Below are 19,059 nucleotides of genomic sequence, written 5' to 3' on the forward strand. Positions count from 1 at the left end.
AGCGAGAGGAAGCGTTGGTGAATATGTTTATTGAGATTGGGATATCTACACAACTGTGTGAGCTAATAGTCTGATTGGGGCCGAGATGGATATAGCAAAGCAGAAACTGAAAGAACTAATAAAAGAAGCGAGGAAGCTAACTCTGTGTGTAGATGGCTGGAGCAAAAGGGGATTAACAGGATCTTTCATGGGTGTTTCCACTTGTTTTTACCACCCACCTGGGCCAGGTCCATGATGCTTTGCTTAACGTGCAACGAATGGAGCACCCACATACCAGGGAAGCCATCGCCCGCTGCACTGATCAGACATTAGAAGAGTGGGCTGTAGGGAAAGAGAAGGTGCTGCTCGTTGTAATCAATAATGGGGCCAACATCGTCAAGGCTGTACGGCTTCTTCAGAATCGCATGTAAACTGATTGATACCAACGGTTCTCAGGATGAGCAAAGAGCTGCTGGAAAGGGCCAAGACAAAACTGTGGATATAGTCTGAGTCGGAGGAGTCAGACATTGAGTGTGAGGAATGTGGAACACTTGGTGAGTGTTCCACAGACCTGGGAGCTTGAGGGTCATGCACAGTATCTTAGCTGTTCCCAGGACTGCGCTCTTCTGGACAGAGATGTCCGCTGTTGTTCCTGGGATCTGCTGGAGCCACTCGCCTAGCTTGGGAGTCACCGCACCTAGTGTTCCGATTACCACTGGGACCACTGTCACCTTCACCCTCCACATCTTCTCGAGCTCTTCTCTGAGCCCTTGGTATTTCTCCAGCTTCTCATGTTCCTTCTTCCTGATGTTGCTGTCATTTGGAACTGCTACGTGTATCACTACGGCCATCTGCTTCGTTTGTCTACCACCACTATGTCTGGTTGGTTAGCCACCACCATTTTGTCCGTCTGTATCTGGAAGTCCCAAAGGATCTTAGCTTGGTCATTCTCCACCACCCTTGAGGATATCTCCCATTTTGACAAAGGAGCTTGCAAAGAAAAGCGTCTGGACTTCTTTAAGTTGCTTGAAGACGTTTCACCTCTCATCCGAGAAGCTTCTTCAGTTCTAAGGTCAAATGGTGGAGAGTCCCAGATATAAACCCAGTGGGAGTGACCCCCCACAGAGGGACAAAAGGACCCCCTGATGATCCTCTAATCGCCTGAGCCAAGGTGTGAAACTGGGTGTGGGTCCCAATCAGCCAGAGTTTCGGGTGAGTTCATTGTGAAACCTGGCCCCACCTTATCATGCGAATTCCTGAGATCAGATGACCCAGGATGTGAGTGGGCGTTAAGGCGTCTGGGAAGGGATCTCAAAACTGGATTATAGATGGCAGAGAGTTGGTGTCGTAAACCCCCGCCTCTGTTCAAAGATGGTCGCTCACAGTGGACATAGATGGCTTCTTTCACTCCTCTTTCAAACCATCTGTCCTCTCTGTCCAAAATGTGAACATTGGCATCCTCGAAAGAGTGTCCTTTATCCTTAAGATGCAGATGGACTGCTGAGTCTTGTCCTGTGGAGGTGGCTCTTCTGTGTTGTGCCATGCACTTGTGAAGTGGCTGTTTGGTCTCTCCGATGTAGAGGTCTGGGCATTCCTCGCTGCACTGTACAGCATACACCACATTGTTAAGTCTGTGTTTTGGCGTTTTGTCTTTCGGGTGAACCAGTTTTTGTCTGACCTCCACCACTCTTGGCATACAGCTTGATGTCATCCATGTACAGGAGGTGGCTGACAACTGTTCTGTTCCGTAGTCAGCATCCGTAGCCAGTCTTGTTAATGATCTCACTGAGGGGGTTCAGGCCTATGCAGAACAGCAGAGGGGATAGAGGATCTCATTGGTAGATCCCGCACTTAATGGTGACTTGTGCTGTGAGCTTGAAGTTGGCCTCTAGTGTTGTACGCCACATCCCCATTGAGTTCCTGATGAAGGCTCTTAGGGTCCTGTTGATCTTGTACAATTCTAGGCATTCCAGTATCCAGCTGTTGATTGAGTCATAGGCCTTCTTGTAATCAATCTAGGCAGAGCACAATTTGGTCACAAGAAAAACAATGGTGTGCTTGGTTTCAACGTAACCGACTAATCTTGACTAATCTTTTGTCCAGTATTAAATATTGATTACGTTTCACTCATAGCTATGTGACTCACACTATTAAGAAATAAAATTAATTAAAACAGGTCTGCTTGCAGAAGAGACCTGCAGCACAGAGCTAATGTCCGTAGATTGAGAAATTGTTTTTATCAAATCAAATACATACCTCAAGTGGAAATATAACAAGATTTTTAGATTATTGCTTCTATGTCTATAATGTTTACACGTTTTATAATTGTCTGTTTTTTGGGGGTTTTTTAGACATTGAGCTGCAAGAATATGGGGAAAGCAGCAAGTTCCACAGAATGCCGCGCCTAGCACACACTCTCCATCTCACAATGAAAGATGCCATGAAACACCCAACTGCTGATTCAGTCATAACGAAAGCAAGAAATCTGGTACATGTTGTTAGAAAATCATCAGTGACAAATGAAGAAGTGTTTAAAAGGTGTGACAAAAGTCTGATCTGGGATTGTACCACTTGTTGGAACAGTACCAAACCAGAGCTGAACTAAACCAACTACTTGAGAAGCTGGGGATGGATACACTTCTCACAAGTGATTGGACCAAGATGGAGAACCTTGTCAAGTTGTTTGAACCCTTTGTCATTCATACAGACAGTGTTGGGGAGTAACAGAGTACATGTACCGCCGTTACATATTTAAAATACAAAATATGAGTAACTGTATTGTTGCGGGTCAGTATTGTTTGGGTTTTGTTTGACAGCTATGCTCTGTTGTTCCAGGCGGCAGCGTTACGGTTGCCATGGTTACATGGTGACGCACTCTCTCTTTGCGACTGTGTGTTTCCAGGGTGAGAGAGCGCCTTTTTGTTGTTGTTGTGCTAAGCTAAAAGGGAGAGTGTTACAGACTTAGCTCTAAAGAATGTAGCCTCATGGGCAGTGTAGTCCTTGCTGCAGGGAGAATGGACTGCCATACCCGTTATGTGTCTGTGAGCGCGAGGAGGGAGAAAAAGGAGAGTGGAAAAGTACAAGCTGTCATTGAGCAGAAACGGGAGCTGGAAGCATGTAAATATAATAATAACCACTGCAGCCAAGAAGAGAGCCTGACGAGCCCAGTTGTAAGTAAGCCATTAAGACTCGACTGTACACCGTGTTTGTATTTTCCTCCGAAACAATAAGTTCTGTTGGAGCAGCCTTTCAATGCCTCTCTCTGTCTCTTGCTAGCAAAGTTGACCCAGACAACAAAGTAAAGCTATGGTGTTGATTTTCCACCTCTTTCGCACAGTTGCTTTTTATTAAAACAACAGTTAAATCATGACTGGAAATCTACCTTTCTTTATAGGTATTTTAACCAATACTAAACTACTGCATGTTTCCATCAATACTTCAACCACCTAAACACATAATTGTACTTATTCCTTAAATTGGACACCCTTTATAAAAAAAACCCAAATGTCTCACAATGTATCATGTCAATATTAATATCCTAAAATAAGAAAGCATTGCATGTGATGTAACAGAGAAAAAAAATAAACAAAAAAAGGTCAATAGGCATGTTTCGTTTGCTAAATACTTTATTAAAAGACAGTTTCCTATTTACGTTTATATGATTCACAGAAGTTTGTAATTTTTTGCATGATGTGCGTCCTGCACCAGCCAAACGATCTGGGGCGTATCGGAGCCATTTCTGCACTGCTTGTGCAAAGACAAACTCGGACATAGAGTTTGCCCCTAACTGCTGCGTCAGGCTCCAATCAAGGCAAAGCGTCTCACCTATAGACACATTTTAAGAGATGGAATTAGCGTGTCTCATGTCTTAAATGTGTATGCAAGTGCTTGTGTGTTTAATCAACAGGCCGTTGTTATGTATTTAAATCACATCTGACAGCTATTACACTTTATAGTTACAAAGTGTACATAACCTTTATATACTTACCATTGCCTTATTTGCCTCTTGTGATTGAAGAGCTGGCTCTGCATTGTTTAGCTCCTCAATGTTGTGCAAGGGCAAATCCAGAGGCAGTACCCCAGCATCTACCGATTCATTGCAGCCGGTATTGCGGATGGCTCTGACCTCCTCACAGAGTTCGTTAACAGCTCTCGTCAGGTCTGACAGAAAAAGATAATTTTTTTTAAAGTATTTAAGAATACAGACAACTTGTCAAAAGTTTCCTTGTGTCTCACACACAGATATGTACAAAGACACTAGACAGTATTTTATTACCTGGTATTTTCACTCGAGGGGCCTGGGGAAACCATTTTTTTGTGGGCTGCTCATCCTTTGAGTCACTATATGTGTACAGGGGATTTGGTCTAAAGAAAAAAAGTTGAAAAGGGTCATAAGTAATTACAAATGTGCTTTTGGAATATTTTTTCCTAAAGTTACAGTTTGATTTATAACAACACACACAGGAAACGGAGATGTGCAAGAAGGTACAGTATACAAGAAATTTTTGAAGTGCACAAGTGTATACGGCTTTGCATTTATAAAAAGTTTACAAGCTTCCACTTTTTGGACTATATTATGTGGTGATATTGCAGTATGCAAGCACCACAGATATGTATAAAAGACAAGATCATAAATTCTTAGCAATCAAAGATATGTTTGTGAAATAAAAAAAGTTTTACTTGTGCTTTCTTTCATGACTGGTCTGAGTTTCAGCTTCGGACTGAAGGTCAGACATATCACAGTGTTCACTTAGATATTTCTGAAGACTGCGTTCTGCTTCGTGAAATGTGTCTGGAAGTACAAACACAATGTATGGCCAGACATAAATTAGGACACGAAAAACTTGTTATTGTTACATTTATACAATACCAATCCAGATGATACCCACCATGGCCTATTAGAAGTCAGACTGGTGCATAGGTGAGCCATGTTGCACCAGGATGAACTCTCCTCTTTACTGCGTCGTGGATCCTGAATGTGTCTCACGGAGGATATGGAGGCCATGACAATTTCTCCCCATTTATCCATGATCTAGGGACTATTTCTGTACCACCAGTGCTGAACTGCACAATGCACCAGTCTTTCATTTTTATCTTTTTTTTTAAATTTGGAGTCCTTTTTTGCCCTGTCTAGGATAAACAGGAAACAGATAATTACAATATATTTCATAGTCACTACAAAACTTGATCTATTGATTGAACTAAATAATAAATAATAGCTTAAAATGTATATAGGCAACAATTACAAGCAAACCCGTATATGTAAGCATTTAAACACTGAAGATAATAAAATTAACAGTATTTTGTCTAAGTCTGCCATTGTAGGAATTCATGGCACCATGGTTTGGAGTCTTCTCTCACCCTCGTTCTCTGCGGCCTGCTGGAGCGGGGGGGCTAGGAGGAGTTGGCCGTCCAACTGCGGTCTGGAGTGTGGGGCCTCCCTGCTGCTGTGGAGTTGGGGCGGTCTGCCTCTCCCCACCGCAGGGAAAAGGGTAACACCACCTGGGTCTGGGTGCAGTTCCCCCCTCCAGGGGCAAGGGTACCTAGACCCGGTTCGTAGAGTATGCTTGGGGAGTGTGATCGTGTGTACAGCGTCTCTTTATGTCTGTCTCCACGTTGGTTGAGTGTGGAGTAAGTGCATATGAGAGCATGAGGGTGGGGATGGATGTTTGTGTCTGTGTGTGCCTGTATGTCTGTGTCTATATGTCAGGTTGGGTATCAGACGCCACCTTTCTGGGGACATCTCAGGCCCTCCAAGGTTTGGAGGCCTATCTCCACCCACCACTTCCCCTGCCAGTGGCGGACTCCCTCAGGTGTCGGTGCGTTGGTGGTTCTTTGTGTCTGGGGGTGGGCGTCCGGGTACACACCGGCTCACTCCTTGACGGCCGCTTATCGGGGCCTGGAGCCTGGGGCTCGCTCGGGCCACTTCGGAGGTGGGGTGCCCCCGGCCTCTCGGACTTGGGCTCGGTCACTCAGGCACAGCTGGCTGCCGGCGGAGCTCACGGGCGCGTCACTGCAACTCCCCCTGGCTTCTGCTCCGCGGCTGCTGAGTGAGCCCTCATCTGGGACTCTCCTCAGCTCTTACTGGGACAGTGGCGCGGCTGCCCCTCTGTTGGTCTTCCTTGGTCTCTTGTGTTCTGGGGACCTCTGGATGTCTGGAGTTTTGATCTCCTCCATACCTGCTTCATACCCTGGAGGACGGGGCTGTGGCTCCCCACACTCCCTAGCAGATCGTTACATGGAGAAACCTTTGGAATGCAAGCATGCTGATCCACACAGGTATGCACACAGGTGTACACACGGGTATTCACAGACGCGGACTACAGCTTTCTTGGCTGCTGCCTCAAAGCACATTGTACGCTGTCTATCTTGCGTGCTGCACAATATCGTTTATTATTTAGTATCTACTGATATCTACTGCTAGCTAGTTTATTGTGATGGTGCCGTTTTTTTTATTATGTTGCTCTTTGTTGTTTGCTTTCTCTTCTGTTTTTTTTCTCCATACAGGTGACCCAGGTGTCTTGTTTTTTTTGTTTGTTTTTCTTTCTTTCTTCTCCCCCTTTTCACTGTCTCTTCTCCCCTTTGGTTTTCTTTCTCTCCCTCTCTTTCTTTCATTCTCTCTCCCTGTCCTATCCCCCAGTCATGTCTGTCCCGTTTGTAGCAACTGAAAATAAAATAAATTCATAATTATAATAAAGGTCAATCAAATGGACCAATATGGCAAGGCCATGATGATCCACTTGGTAAAATAAATCCGCTTGGCATCTTTCTTGGCCTTAAGACAACAATTCTGATGGCTAAAGATCCAAACGGGACACAAAAAAAAAAAAAAAAAAAAAAAAGGAATTCATGGCACCGAGACAAAAACTTGGCGCACAGTGTGGCGTAAAAATAGGCGCACACCTTTGACGCTGCATTTTCTCCGTCTTCCTCGTCCGCACGTAAATGCTAAACGCAGTTTACGTGTGGACAAAAGGTGCAAACGCAAGTTAGGTGAGCGTGCAGCGTAAAGTTAGGTGAGCGTGCAGCGTAAAGTTTGAATTGAGTGCGAATCGAAGCGGGTGCTCTCCAATCATTAAAAGTAACAAAGTCATTGAACACATTTATACAGTTACCTTTACGTTTATCAATCATATATCACAGATTTACAATTTTTTGTAGTACTATGCTAAAAAGCAACTACAGAGCGAAAGTCTGGGTCAAGCGCCGAGGCGACGGCAAGAACAAAGGAACCCTCGAAGCGTTAAAGCTAGCTTTGTAAGGGTATATAACGGAAAAGTATGAAACGAAAATGTTTTCTTTGTTGATAGACTTTGTTTGCAGTGGAATTTATTAGTTGCCGGATTGTAAGATGAAAGTAGACACAATTTCGGGCTCCCACATTTTATCCGAAACTTTACATTAACAAGTTTTTGTTTTTTTTTAACTGTTATTCAAATGCAACCGTGGAAATAACGAATAGAACAAAAGTCATTCATTCTTACCTTATACTAATCGTGGTGCAGGCCAGTGCAGTGCATGAACTGATGCCTTCTCCGGTCAATTCCGCTGAGAGTAAATCTAATGTCCCGCTCTACTGTACAAGACAATGGTTACCTGGAGGGATGTACCAATGTGATAGGGGTGCTGCGGAATAGTCCAAGTGGTAGCAGCTTTAATTTCCCGCTCAACCATAAATCGATGGTTTTTCAACGTGATTGTTGTCACCTTGTCAACTATAAATAGATCAACAATCAACGATGACAGAACAACAGTGAATCAATGTTATTTCAATGTCAGTGTCAGGTTTCATCAGTATTTCAATGTTGTTTCAACATTGGTTTTGTGTTGACATTTCAATCCTGACGATTCTGATGGTTCAGATGGAAAATCAACATCTGTTCAATGTCTCCTTGCTATCTGGGAAGCTAGTTTTTGGCTACGACGTATTAGCCAGAGGTCCCTTTACTACGGTTCGGAGCCGCAGATCTTCAGTAATAGTAATAAATCACATTCATGTAGTTGTAAACAGCATGATAATATATTAATATATTTTCTGTGTGTGAACTGCTGTCATCTTGGCTGAGAAACAGAACAACCACTTCTCTGGAGTAGCGAGTTTTCCTTAAGATCAACAAAAAACTGTTACTTCACTGATGTACCCTATATCCTTTTTGACCGACCTGGACATCCACACTTGCAGTTCAGTTCAGTGCCTTTTTTTTCATGTTTTACTGATGGATAACTAAACACTTAAAAACTACTCATGATGGCTTGGCTTTTGTGTTGTGTTGTGTATTGCCAGTCAGTTGCAGTGTTTTATCACAACACAACACAACAGTTGCAGCTTTCACTGACAGCACAAGTGGTCCTTGAACCTTTGTACTGTTTTCATTAATTAATTTTGCAGTTAACTTGTGAACATGTTGGATGATCTGTCTGCTGTCACTGGTTGGTGCTGAGGTCTGAATCTGATGACAGCTCCTGTAATCATAATGAGAACAGAATCATCACAAACTGAAATATAAAGTTTATTTTTCGAAATTGAAATAAAAGCAATCCTTCTCTGTCCTCACACACTGGGGATCTGAAGTTCTATTGTTACATTTTTTCGGTTCTACAGTTTTGCAGACAACAAAAATTAATGCTTCAATTATTTCTTTCAAAGGATGTAAGTTGTACTGAGTACTGTACATTTAACCATGAACAATACTAAGAATTATCCAGACTGTTTCTTAACCTGAATATTTAGTATATTTGCAGAATGGCAGATAGAGACAAAATACTGTTACTGTTAATCTGACTATCTTCAGGTTTTACATGCTTACATATACACACGCAGTTACTGTCCCTCCATTTAGAAAGGCAGGGGCGTCAAGGTGTAATTATTTTACATGTCTTTGTTTTTTTTTCCTGTGTAATAATATTCAACAATGCTATCAATACATTTTTCAAAAAATGCCTCTCTGTGCAAAATGGGTTCAAAAACATAAACAACTGTGGGATGCTGTTTGTGATTTGAACCGGGGGAACAAATTGCGGCAGGATCAGCCTGATATTATTTTTATCCCACTCTAACTTTACTGTATAAAGAGCTAACATCTCCAACATGTCAGGAGTAGTTAGTCATTACAACAAGTGTGTGTGAACTAAAAATCAAGAATGTGGGATGCTGTTTGACCTACCTTGGACCTTGTTTGTTGCTCTGGACTTACTCCTTCCAACTGCAAAGCTAATAAACTGCTAATTTCTGATGACTTGCTTCTTTCTTTCAATTGCAAAATTACCTTTTCTATAACCAAGAGCCCTCGTACAATTATTTTTCGGAATATTAAGAAAATCAATCCTGAGAACGTTTCTTTTGCTTTCTCTAGTCATTTGCATTTTCATAACCTGCTCAGCCAAGAGCACTTGGATTCCTATTATAACTCTAGTCTCAACAGTATTCTAAACTCTGTTGCCCCACTCAAAACTGAATCTGTATCATTCTCTCAGTCAGCACCTGGGTTTATAGCTGAACTAAGGCTTCTGAAAGCAAAAAGTCAAAGGCTTGAATGTCTCTATAAGAAAACTTACTATTCATAAGGAAATGTGTAATAATTCTGTTTTGTATTATAAGGAGTGTATTAATCAAACAAAATCTGCTTATTACTCCACCATTATCTGTTGAAATGAAGATTCAACCAAGATACTATTTTCCCTGTTCAACTAGTCTTTCACGTTACCAGATTTTTTACCTGCTCACCTTTACTCATCTTCCTTCTGTTTTTCTCCAATGTTATATTTCATTGAGAAATTTCACAAAATACACCAAGACCTGGTTTCTGATGTTCCATGTAGCTCTTCCATTGCAATTCCACTCCCATCACACTGTTCTTCTGCTTTCCAACTTCCCTTTGTTGCTGATATTTCAAATCTCATCTGTAAGTTAAAAACTTTTACTTGTCAGCTAGATCCCATCCCTAGAGTTTTGGTCAAGGCCTGTCTACCCTCTTTGCTTCCTCTCATATCTGCTATCGTCTACTCTTCGCTTACCACTGGGAACTGTTCCTGCTCCCTTAAAAGTTGCTGTCATCATGTAAATATTGAAAACAAAATTCACACAGGCAGTTCTTCTAAGCTGTTAAGTGCTCTGTCTATCATTCATACACATTCAGACCCCGATGGATGAATTGTAGAGTTAGTATCTTAGTAACATGGGGTAGTAGTAGTATTATTATAACTGTATCTCAGTTCCAAGAAAGCAATTTCTAATATTACAAACATTATCTTAATTCCAAGCACACAATCCCAAATACCAAGAACTGTATGTGAGTTCCAAGAAAGCAATCTGTAATAACATAGATCAGGGCATCCCTGGGCACACGTGTCACCGCTGGCACGTGAAGGGTTTACTGATGGCACGACCATAGCTGGACTGGCCACCGGGCATACCGGGCACTTGCCCGATGGGCCGGTGGTGATTTTTCATTTTTATGGGCCGATGTGGAGGCTTTGTTTGTTTGTTTTTTGTAACCGTATAAACAATGAAAGGTGGTGGATTGGCCAGATGCTGGCTGATGTGTAAAAATAACTCAGTTGTTTGGTCATGTCTATGGCAGAGCTTCCAGAGAGACCCGAGGCGGCCACCGTGTAAACACCACAGTGTCAGGTGAACTGAACTTCAGGTAAGAAGTTATGACCTGCAGTCCATCTGGGTCAGATATAAATCAAGTTTAGGTGGAGTTTATTTTCGTTGTACTGACTTTTTACAGTCAGTTACAATAACTTGTACTGCGTACTAGCTAGCATGACGGAGTTTCGGTGAATCGTCTCGTATTCAGAGAAAATATTACTTGTTTCGTATTGAGCTGAAAAAGAACACCGTTTTTCCCGTACTTCAGCTAGAATGAAAAAAAGACACAAAGCTGGAGTTATTCTGCATCTTTACACTGTCAGCTGCATCTTCTTCTCTCATTCTCTTCTCCTCCCTCTCCTGTTGCCACTTCAATCATGAAACTGATCAGCTGATCGGCTTTTCTCTCTTGCTTGTTTATCGCTCACTATGCGCCAGAAAGAGGAAACCAGCGGATTTCACGCTAAACAAGAGCAGCACGTTTAAGCTTGATCAGCTGTTGTTGTTGCTGGAGCCCCAGCTGTAAAAGCTGCTGGTCATGATATCGTGTGGTTATCTGGTGTTGAGGGAAACATGAAACCAGGAGATGTCCTTACTGAATCAACAGAGCTGAACAGGTGATGGAGAAACAGGTTTACCTTTTAGGTGACATGAATGAGTTGAAGGGAAGTTATGAACTGGTTCTGAGACAAATAACACCAGGATCCTTTTCTATGAGGACAAGAATGGCTCTTGGTGAAGGCAGTCACACTTTTCACCTCTCCCTTCCCTTATCTTTCCTGCTTAGCGTCTTGTGTCCTTTTCTAGTCTTGTCTATTACTTTTTCCCTGAAACACTCTCTCACAATCTGTTCTCTAAAACATAAAAGACGAATTATGGATTTGATTAACTGGCCCCTGAATGTAATTGACACCCTCTTCTCAACGAGAAGCCTGGGCTTGGGTGAGTCTGACTGTAAGACATTGAAGACACCTTTTCGGAACCATGATAACACACATATACACATGCAGATATACACTCATCCCCCCTCTCCTTCCAAATGCCTTCGACGCTTATTCCCTCCCGATGCAAATGGTAGATCAAAGGGGACCAGCGCATATGCTGCAGGCCTAGATGCGCTGTCTAAACTGGCTGTCTCTCACCTTTTACCCATCCGTGCCGATTGTCATGTGTTTCTGTGGTGTATTAAGAGTTTTTTCATGTGCTATGCGCAGAGTTGTTTTTTTCTGTTGTCAAACTGATCTCCCTGTTGGAGCTCAGTCTTGGGGGAGTTTGTTTTTCTCCTTGTTTTTCCTGATGTTGTGTATTTTCCATTGTTCAGTTCCAGGTCGCTGCTCATGCGGCTGACCGGCCAACTACCTAGCCTGACCTGTCTCCCCAATGTGATGTTTGTGTATTGTATGTACGGTTGGCAAAGTCAGTCTCTAAATTGCCCCTTGGGGATAAAGAGTCTTCTGAATCTGAATCTGAATTTCTTTGTGCCCTCCTTTCCCTGTTAATGCCCTACCTGACCCCCTGGCAAAGCTTTGCTAGACCCGCCCCTGCACAGTTACCAGCTGTCAGCTAGCTTTTAATAAATGATTATCTGAATCTTACAACCAAAGTTTTTATCTGACGTAAAATGTATACAAATCATACATATACCAACAAGACAGTGTACATCACTGTCACAAAAGCGTTTGTTTTCATTCAAAGACTTTATGGCTTTTCCTCTTCCTAATACCTGGTGGGCCGGTCTCTAGTCAAAATGCCCGGACTGATTATTTGTCCCAGTCCAGCATGTATAGACCAATGTTATCTTTTCTGATCAAACTAGAAAACTTTAATGAGCTGCTGGATTTGTCTTGGATTAACTGGCTGGACACAGAGGACATCGAAATTCAGCTGATTGAACTGAAAAGCTTGACTATGTGGGGTCAAAGGTTGCAGATTTCCGAACGCAGCTGGAATCCATAGCTGTGCTTGCATTTTCACCTGCTGGACATCACTACCTGACAAGTTTAATTGTCTTCAGAACATTGCAGAGACTGCATTCGGAGATCTGCAACCTTTGACCCCACATAGTTAATCTTTTCAGTTCAATCAGCTGCATTTCGATGTCCTCTGTGTCCAGCCAGTTAATCCAAGGCCTTATTGACAGTATTTGGCTCTACATATCTGTGTGAGCAGATTTTCTCTCACACAAATAGTGTCCTCAGGCAGCCATCTGAATGCTGGACAATCGGAGACCTGTGTCTCTGAGTGGGAGACCAGAGATCACATTGACATGTGTATCTCTGTATTGTTGGGTGATCGTGGCTCAAGAGTTGGGAGTTTGCCTTGTAATCAGAAGGTTGCCGAGGGACTAGTAAAGCGCTATACAAATACAGGCCATTTATCATTTTTACCATTTAACAAACATGCCATATTGGCCCAGCTTATTTTTCTTATCATTGTTCTGAGGAGACCATAAATAGCGTTTACATTTTCGGTTGTACAGTTCATTTGCTGTTATTTTTATTTATTTATTTAGGACAGTGCATGTTAATGAACATAAATGTAAAAAAAAAAAAAATACATGAATTACATGCCAGATTATAGCCAAAGGCTAATTTCCATCTGTTGTCCTTAAACATAAAAAATAGACATAATAATTCATAAAAATTCATCATTCATTCATAATAAAAACTAAAACATTAAAACTATACAACTCGTACATGATCACACACTTGATTTGTCCATAACCAGTTTTTAACCTTTCCCTTAAACAAATTGAGTGTAGAGCATTCTCTAATGGGTTGAGGAAGACTGTTCCACAGATGGCCTTCCTGGACAGAGAGGACGTTCTGCCCAATGCTGTCCGTCTGTGGGGTATAAACAAGTCTCCTCGGATTGTAGCTCGAGTGGTCCTGTCTGAGCTTTCTTTATGCCCAATGAACTGTTTCACTAAGTTATTGAAGTTCAGTAATTTATGTTTTTTTAACACATGACAGTGGTGGTGGGAAGTCGGTTTTTTGTCAAGTAGTTACTTCTTTTATAAATGTTTTCAATAGTTTTAAGTGTTGTTGGACAAGCAAGTGAACAGGACGTCAAACAATAGTCCATATGAGAGATGATCATTGAGTAAAAATAAGTTTTTGCAAATTTCATATTTAAATTATTACGTATATGATTAAAATTTCGATTATTAAATTTAAGTACCTGGGACACTTTCTTTATGTGACTCTTGAAGGATAATGTTGGGTCTAGAATGACCCCAAGACATTTAAATTCTGGAGCTAATTCAAGCTCTACTCAATCCAGGAATATGTTTGACTGCTTCAAGTTTAAGGGGCGTTTTGAAAAATACATACAGACAGTTTTTGAGGCGTTCAACATTAGGCATGAGTCCTCCAGCCAGCTATGCATTAATGCTAAAGCAGCTGTAAGATCTTTTGCCACCTGCTGGACACTATTTGCTTGCATATATATAACTGCATCAGCTGCATACATTTGAGCAAATATATTTGTACAGACTTCAGGTAAGTTATTGATAAAAAGAGAGAACAATAAGGGCCCAAGAACAGATCCTTGAGGAACCCCTGTATCACAGTCTAAATATGGAGATTTAACCCCATCCAACACCACACACTGTTTCCTGTGTGAGAGATATGAGGCAAACCACTGAAGAGCCTGACTGGAGATATTAAACTGAGTCAATCTGGACAACAATATCTGATGGTTTACAGAGTCGAAAGCCTTCAGATCTAAAAATACAGCTCCAACACAGGGACTCTTGTCCAGCAAGTTCTTCAAGTTCTCCACTAACATACACAGGGCAGTATCTGTGGAGTGATGTGCCCGAAAGCCAAACTGCAATGGATGTAATGGATGGTTGGATGTTTTCTAGGTGAGCAGTGAGGAGTTTAACCACCCACTTCTCAGCTATTTTAGATACGACCGGGAGTATGCTTATGGGGCAATAATTAGCCATGTCAGTCTTCACACCTGCTTTGAAAATTGGTGTAACTGCAGCAATTTTCCAATCTGTTGGAACAATGGAATGTTCGAATGACATATTCAAAACATGAGTTGTTGGACGTACAAGCAAATCCATATGTTCCTTTAAGAAATTTGTGTTAATACCATATACATCAAGTGCTTTTGATTGTTTTAAACCTGTAATTAGTTTAGCAACTTCAGTGTCTGAAATATGAGTGATGGTGAACAAATTTTGACCAGCATCATTCACATTATCAGAGCATACGACTGAGTCAAAGCTCTGACTGATCTCCTTAACAGATGAAATAAAGAAAGTGTTTAAGTTACTGGCAATAGAATTTGAAAATGTGACGTCATTCAGGGGTAAAACCACAAAGGATTCTGGGAACTCGTGGCAAGAGGTACTAGCGCACACAGGCTTTCAATTGAAATCAGTTACACAGCGATAAAAAGAAACACAAAAAATGGCAAGAAGCTGTTGTATTATTAACTGCGATAGCCAGTCGCATGACAGCCACGGGAAGCCGACGGGTAAAGAGATCAGTTGTTATCGGATTACGTTGTTGAAGAGAAATTGTTCAAGCCATGTTTCCGAAGTAACAAAGAGCCGACGGATGGCCTGGATTGCAGCCATTCAAAGACCAAATATAACGTCCCAGAACACTCCAGCTCACAGGTTAGTCTGCTCCAAACATTTCCACAAAGGTCAGTCTGCTGTTGTAGTTAATGCGTCATTTTTCTTAACATAACTGGTGATATGGGTTACAAGCAAGTCTGGCGCTGAACAGAAATTGTCGCGCTATGCTCCTTTGTTTATTGTGCATAAATAGGGAATTGTCCTGACACGATATTGCGTTTCACTTCTGTTATTACCATGGTACATTGACAAAAACATATACTTTTATTCACAGGATAAAACAGTTGCTTTGTATCACTATTTGCCCAGTACGATTACAGCATACAATATCATTGTCACTGCTACATTTCTGTAACGCGAACCAGAAATTATTTCCACTACTAATTAATTACCGTTGAGCTCAAAGGTCCTATTAATAAATGGTTAACAAATGTGTATTTATGAATACGATTTGTGAGACTGGTAAACTTATGATATGTACGATGGTCTTTCGATCTACACGGTGCATTTCATGGTCCTGCACCCATCCGTCGGTAAACTGTACCTGGGCTTGTTGCAGTGACCTGAAGTTACTAAACTTCATGAGTGTATGCACTCACTCCAAGAACCGCATAATTATAAATATGAGCGTGGTGAAAGTTGGGCAGCACGCTAACGTATTTTGTCCACTCTGTGTGCTCGTACGGGTCTAACCCTTTCACTCCTTTGATTTTTTCCTCGTATCTTTTCTTTGACTTTTCATCAAGTCTGTCTTTGTACGGACCGGCATTGTTCTCCTTCGTTTTGTACATAACTTTTTTGGGGGACAAAGAAAAAGCAAGAAGGTATTGGAACCGGAGAATGAATGTTTTGCGGTGCTGCAAATGCTTGCATTTGATGCGGTACTTGGATTGTTTTTCCACGAGTTCCCGGCATGCAATGCGCGAAAGTCACGTGGTCTGTCAATCTCTATAGATAGAGGCTCTCTAACAATAGAGCTTTTTTACATAAAGTTCAATTGTATTTTTACTTTTGTTTGAATGACGGCCTAGTAATTTATTTAGGTGTTGCCAGATAATTTTACCATTACCTTTGGCTCTTTCAATTATATTTATAAAAAAATTTTCTTTGGCCTGTCTCAAACTTCTTGTTACTTTGTTCCGCATTTAAGTAAATCTCTGTCTATCCAGAGTTAGACCTGTTTTCAGGAACTGCTTTAGTAATTGATCTCTTGTTTTCATTAAATTCTTGCACTCTTTGTTTAACCAGGGCAAATTAGATGTTGTCTTTATTTTTTGTCGATCTCTAATGGAGTATGTTGATATAACATCCTTAACAATGTCAGTGAAGTGACTGCTGCAGAATTGTGGATCATCACTACACAATAAAGGCTCCCAGTTAACTGATGCTAATTCTTCTGCTACATTTTGTCGCTGACTTCTTGGTATGAATTCATAAAAGGATCTCCTATTAGATGAACTTTGAAAGTCATTCTTAACCTGTGATTTTATACGTTTTCTAGAAAATAATATAAAATTGTGGTCTGAAATACCAGTGATAAAATTATAAGATTTAATAATTCGCTCGGGCTTATTACTGAAAACCAGATCTATTTTAGTTTTAGAGTGTCTTGTTATTCTTGTGGGTTGTTCAATGTGTTGAGTAAAGTTCAAAGTCTCCATTAAGTCTTTGAGTGTTTTTCTATCCTTTTCACAGTCCCAGTTGACATTAAAATCTCCCATTACAATTATTTCATTAGACTTATTATTTATAGCATGATATTTAAGTAATATCTGTAGTTGTTCATAAAAAATATTCTTTGCGGAAGGAGGGCGATATAAACAGATCAACGTAAATGACATTTCAGGGGAAAGAATGATTTTAACAGAAATATGTTCTATTTCGAAATCTATTGGTGAACTAAGTAAAGAGCAATCCAGGTGTTTTTTTTACATACAGAAGTATTCCTCCTCCTCTTGTTCCAATTCTATCCCTTCTGAATACTGTGTACTCTGGAAAGACAACCGCAGACTCAGGAGAAGAACTTGTGAGCCAAGATTCAGAGATACCCAAAATAGAAATATTGGAATTGCTTAGAATATGTTCCAGTTGCTCATGCTTTGGTAACATACTGCAAATGTTAATGTGTCCACATAGAAGCCCCTTTGGTTTATTTTTAGTGTCCCAGATTACTTTAGCCTGATTAAATGTCTTGCAGATCTTTGTTCCTCTGTAAATTTTAATAGCAGGATTTATTGTCCTTTTGTTGACAATGCTATGAGCATTTAATGATGAGAAGACTCTAGTTTGGGTACAGCAGGTGGGGGCCCAGGCAGCCAAGATGGAGGCCCAGGCAGCCGCGTTGGGGGCCAAGGCAGCCGAGGTGGAGGCCCAGACAGCCGAGGTGGAGGCCCAGGCAGCCGAGGTGGAGACCCAGGCAGCCTTGCTGTGTGTCTGCACCCTAGCAGCCATCTTGAGAGTTCAACTGGTTCTTGTTATGGATCAAGTGTCTTTTTTTTGTTTCAAAATAGTGGATAATGATTCGCTGATAGCTGCCAACATCTGCAAACAAATATAATTCTATAAAGTTGTTCTACATAGTGTGTAACTCTCCATATAGAGCGTTATTAAATTTAGTGCTAATGCAGTCATATGGCACATTGACGTCCAAGGAAATTTTAGACGTCACTCATCATCAGAAAGGTTGCCGACCCTTGACAAAGACATTAATCTCAATTCCAAGAAAGCAATCTCTAATTCCAAAATCATTCTCAGTTCCAGGAATACAATCCCAGATACCAAAAACTGTATCTGAGTTCTAAGAAGTCAATCTCTAATACCATAAAGGTTATCTCAATTCCAAGACCGCAATCCCAGGTTTCAAGAGGTTCATCTCAATTCCAAGAAGTCAATCTCTAATACCATATATTTTATCTCAATTCCAAGAACACAATCCCAGGTTTCAAGAGCTTCATCTCAATTTCAAGCCGAGGTGGAGGCCCAGACAGCTGAGGTGTAGGCCCAGGCAGCTGAGGTGGAGGCCCAGGCAGCTGAGGTGGAGGCCCAGGCAGCCAAGATTGAAACCCAGGCAGCCGAGGTGTAAGCCCAGGCAGCTGAGGTGGAGGCCCAGGCAGCTGAGGTGGAGACCCAGGCAGCTGAGGTGGAGGCCCAGCTAGCTGAAATATAGGCCCAGGCAGCTGAGGTGGAGGCCCAGGCAGCCAAGATTGAAACCCAGGCAGCTGAGGTGGAAACCCAGGCAGCCGAGGTGGAAACCCAGGCAGCCGAGGTGGAGGCCCGAGCAGCTGAGGTGAAATCCCTGGCAGCTGAAATGTAGGCCCAGGTAGCTGAAATGTAGGCCCAGGAAGCTGAAATGTAGGCCCAGGCAGCTGAGGTGGAGGCCCAGGCAGCTGAAATGTAGGCCCAGGCAGCTGAAATGTAGGCCCAGGCAGCTGAGGTGGAGGCCCATGCAGCTGAGGTGTATGTCTAGGCAGCCGAGGTGGAGGCCCAGGCAGCTGAAGTGGAGGCCCAGGCAGCTGAAATGTAGGCCCAGGCAGCTGAAATGTAGGCCCAGGAAGCTGAAATGGAGGCCCAGGCAGCTGAGGTGGAGGCCCGAGCAGCTGAAATGTAGGCCCAGGCAGCTGAAATGGAGGCCCAGGCAGCTGAGGTGGAGGCCCAGGCAGCTGAAATGGAGGCCCAGGCAGCTGAGGTGGAGGCCCAGGCAGCTGAGGTGGAAACCCAGGCAGCCGAGGTGGAGGCCCGAGCAGCTGAGGAGAAATCACTGGCAGCTGAAATGTAGGCCCAGGTAGCTGAAATGTAGGCCCAGGAAGCTGAAATGTAGGCCCAGGCAGCTGAAATGTAGGCCCAGGAAGCTGAAATGTAGGCCCAGGCAGCTGAAATGGAGGCCCAGGCA

At 42.2% G+C, this 19,059-nt stretch overlaps 1 protein-coding gene across 1 annotated transcript; it reads right to left on the reverse strand.

The window, feature by feature from the left end:
* Window positions 1-2,966: 2,966 nt before the first annotated feature.
* LOC309706739 (uncharacterized protein) lies at window positions 2,967-5,048 on the reverse strand. Its single transcript, XM_082533518.1, has 4 exons — window positions 4,660-5,048; window positions 4,256-4,344; window positions 3,968-4,140; window positions 2,967-3,804 (listed from the first exon to the last, which is right to left on the reverse strand). The coding sequence occupies exons 1-4, from the start codon at window positions 4,713-4,715 to the stop codon at window positions 3,775-3,777; spliced, it is 348 nt and encodes a 115-aa protein (XP_082389644.1). The 5' UTR covers window positions 4,716-5,048; the 3' UTR covers window positions 2,967-3,774.
* Between the last annotated feature and the right edge of the window lie 14,011 nt (window positions 5,049-19,059).

This window comes from Aulonocara stuartgranti (assembly GCF_965226115.1).
Source record: "Aulonocara stuartgranti genome assembly, chromosome: 5".
Lineage (NCBI taxonomy): Eukaryota > Metazoa > Chordata > Actinopteri > Cichliformes > Cichlidae > Aulonocara > Aulonocara stuartgranti.

Bases quoted from the DNA above. Each gene is read 5' to 3' on its own strand.
- LOC309706739 (XM_082533518.1), bottom strand. From the start codon at position 4,715: ATGTCTGACCTTCAGTCCGAAGCTGAAACTCAGACCAGTCATGAAAGA. The intron at 4,345-4,659 runs GTAAAACTTTTT...TTTTTTCTTTAG, and splicing joins AGTCATGAAAGAAAGCACAA to ACCAAATCCCCTGTACACAT. The intron at 4,141-4,255 runs GTAATAAAATAC...TTTTTCTGTCAG, and splicing joins CCCTCGAGTGAAAATACCAG to ACCTGACGAGAGCTGTTAAC.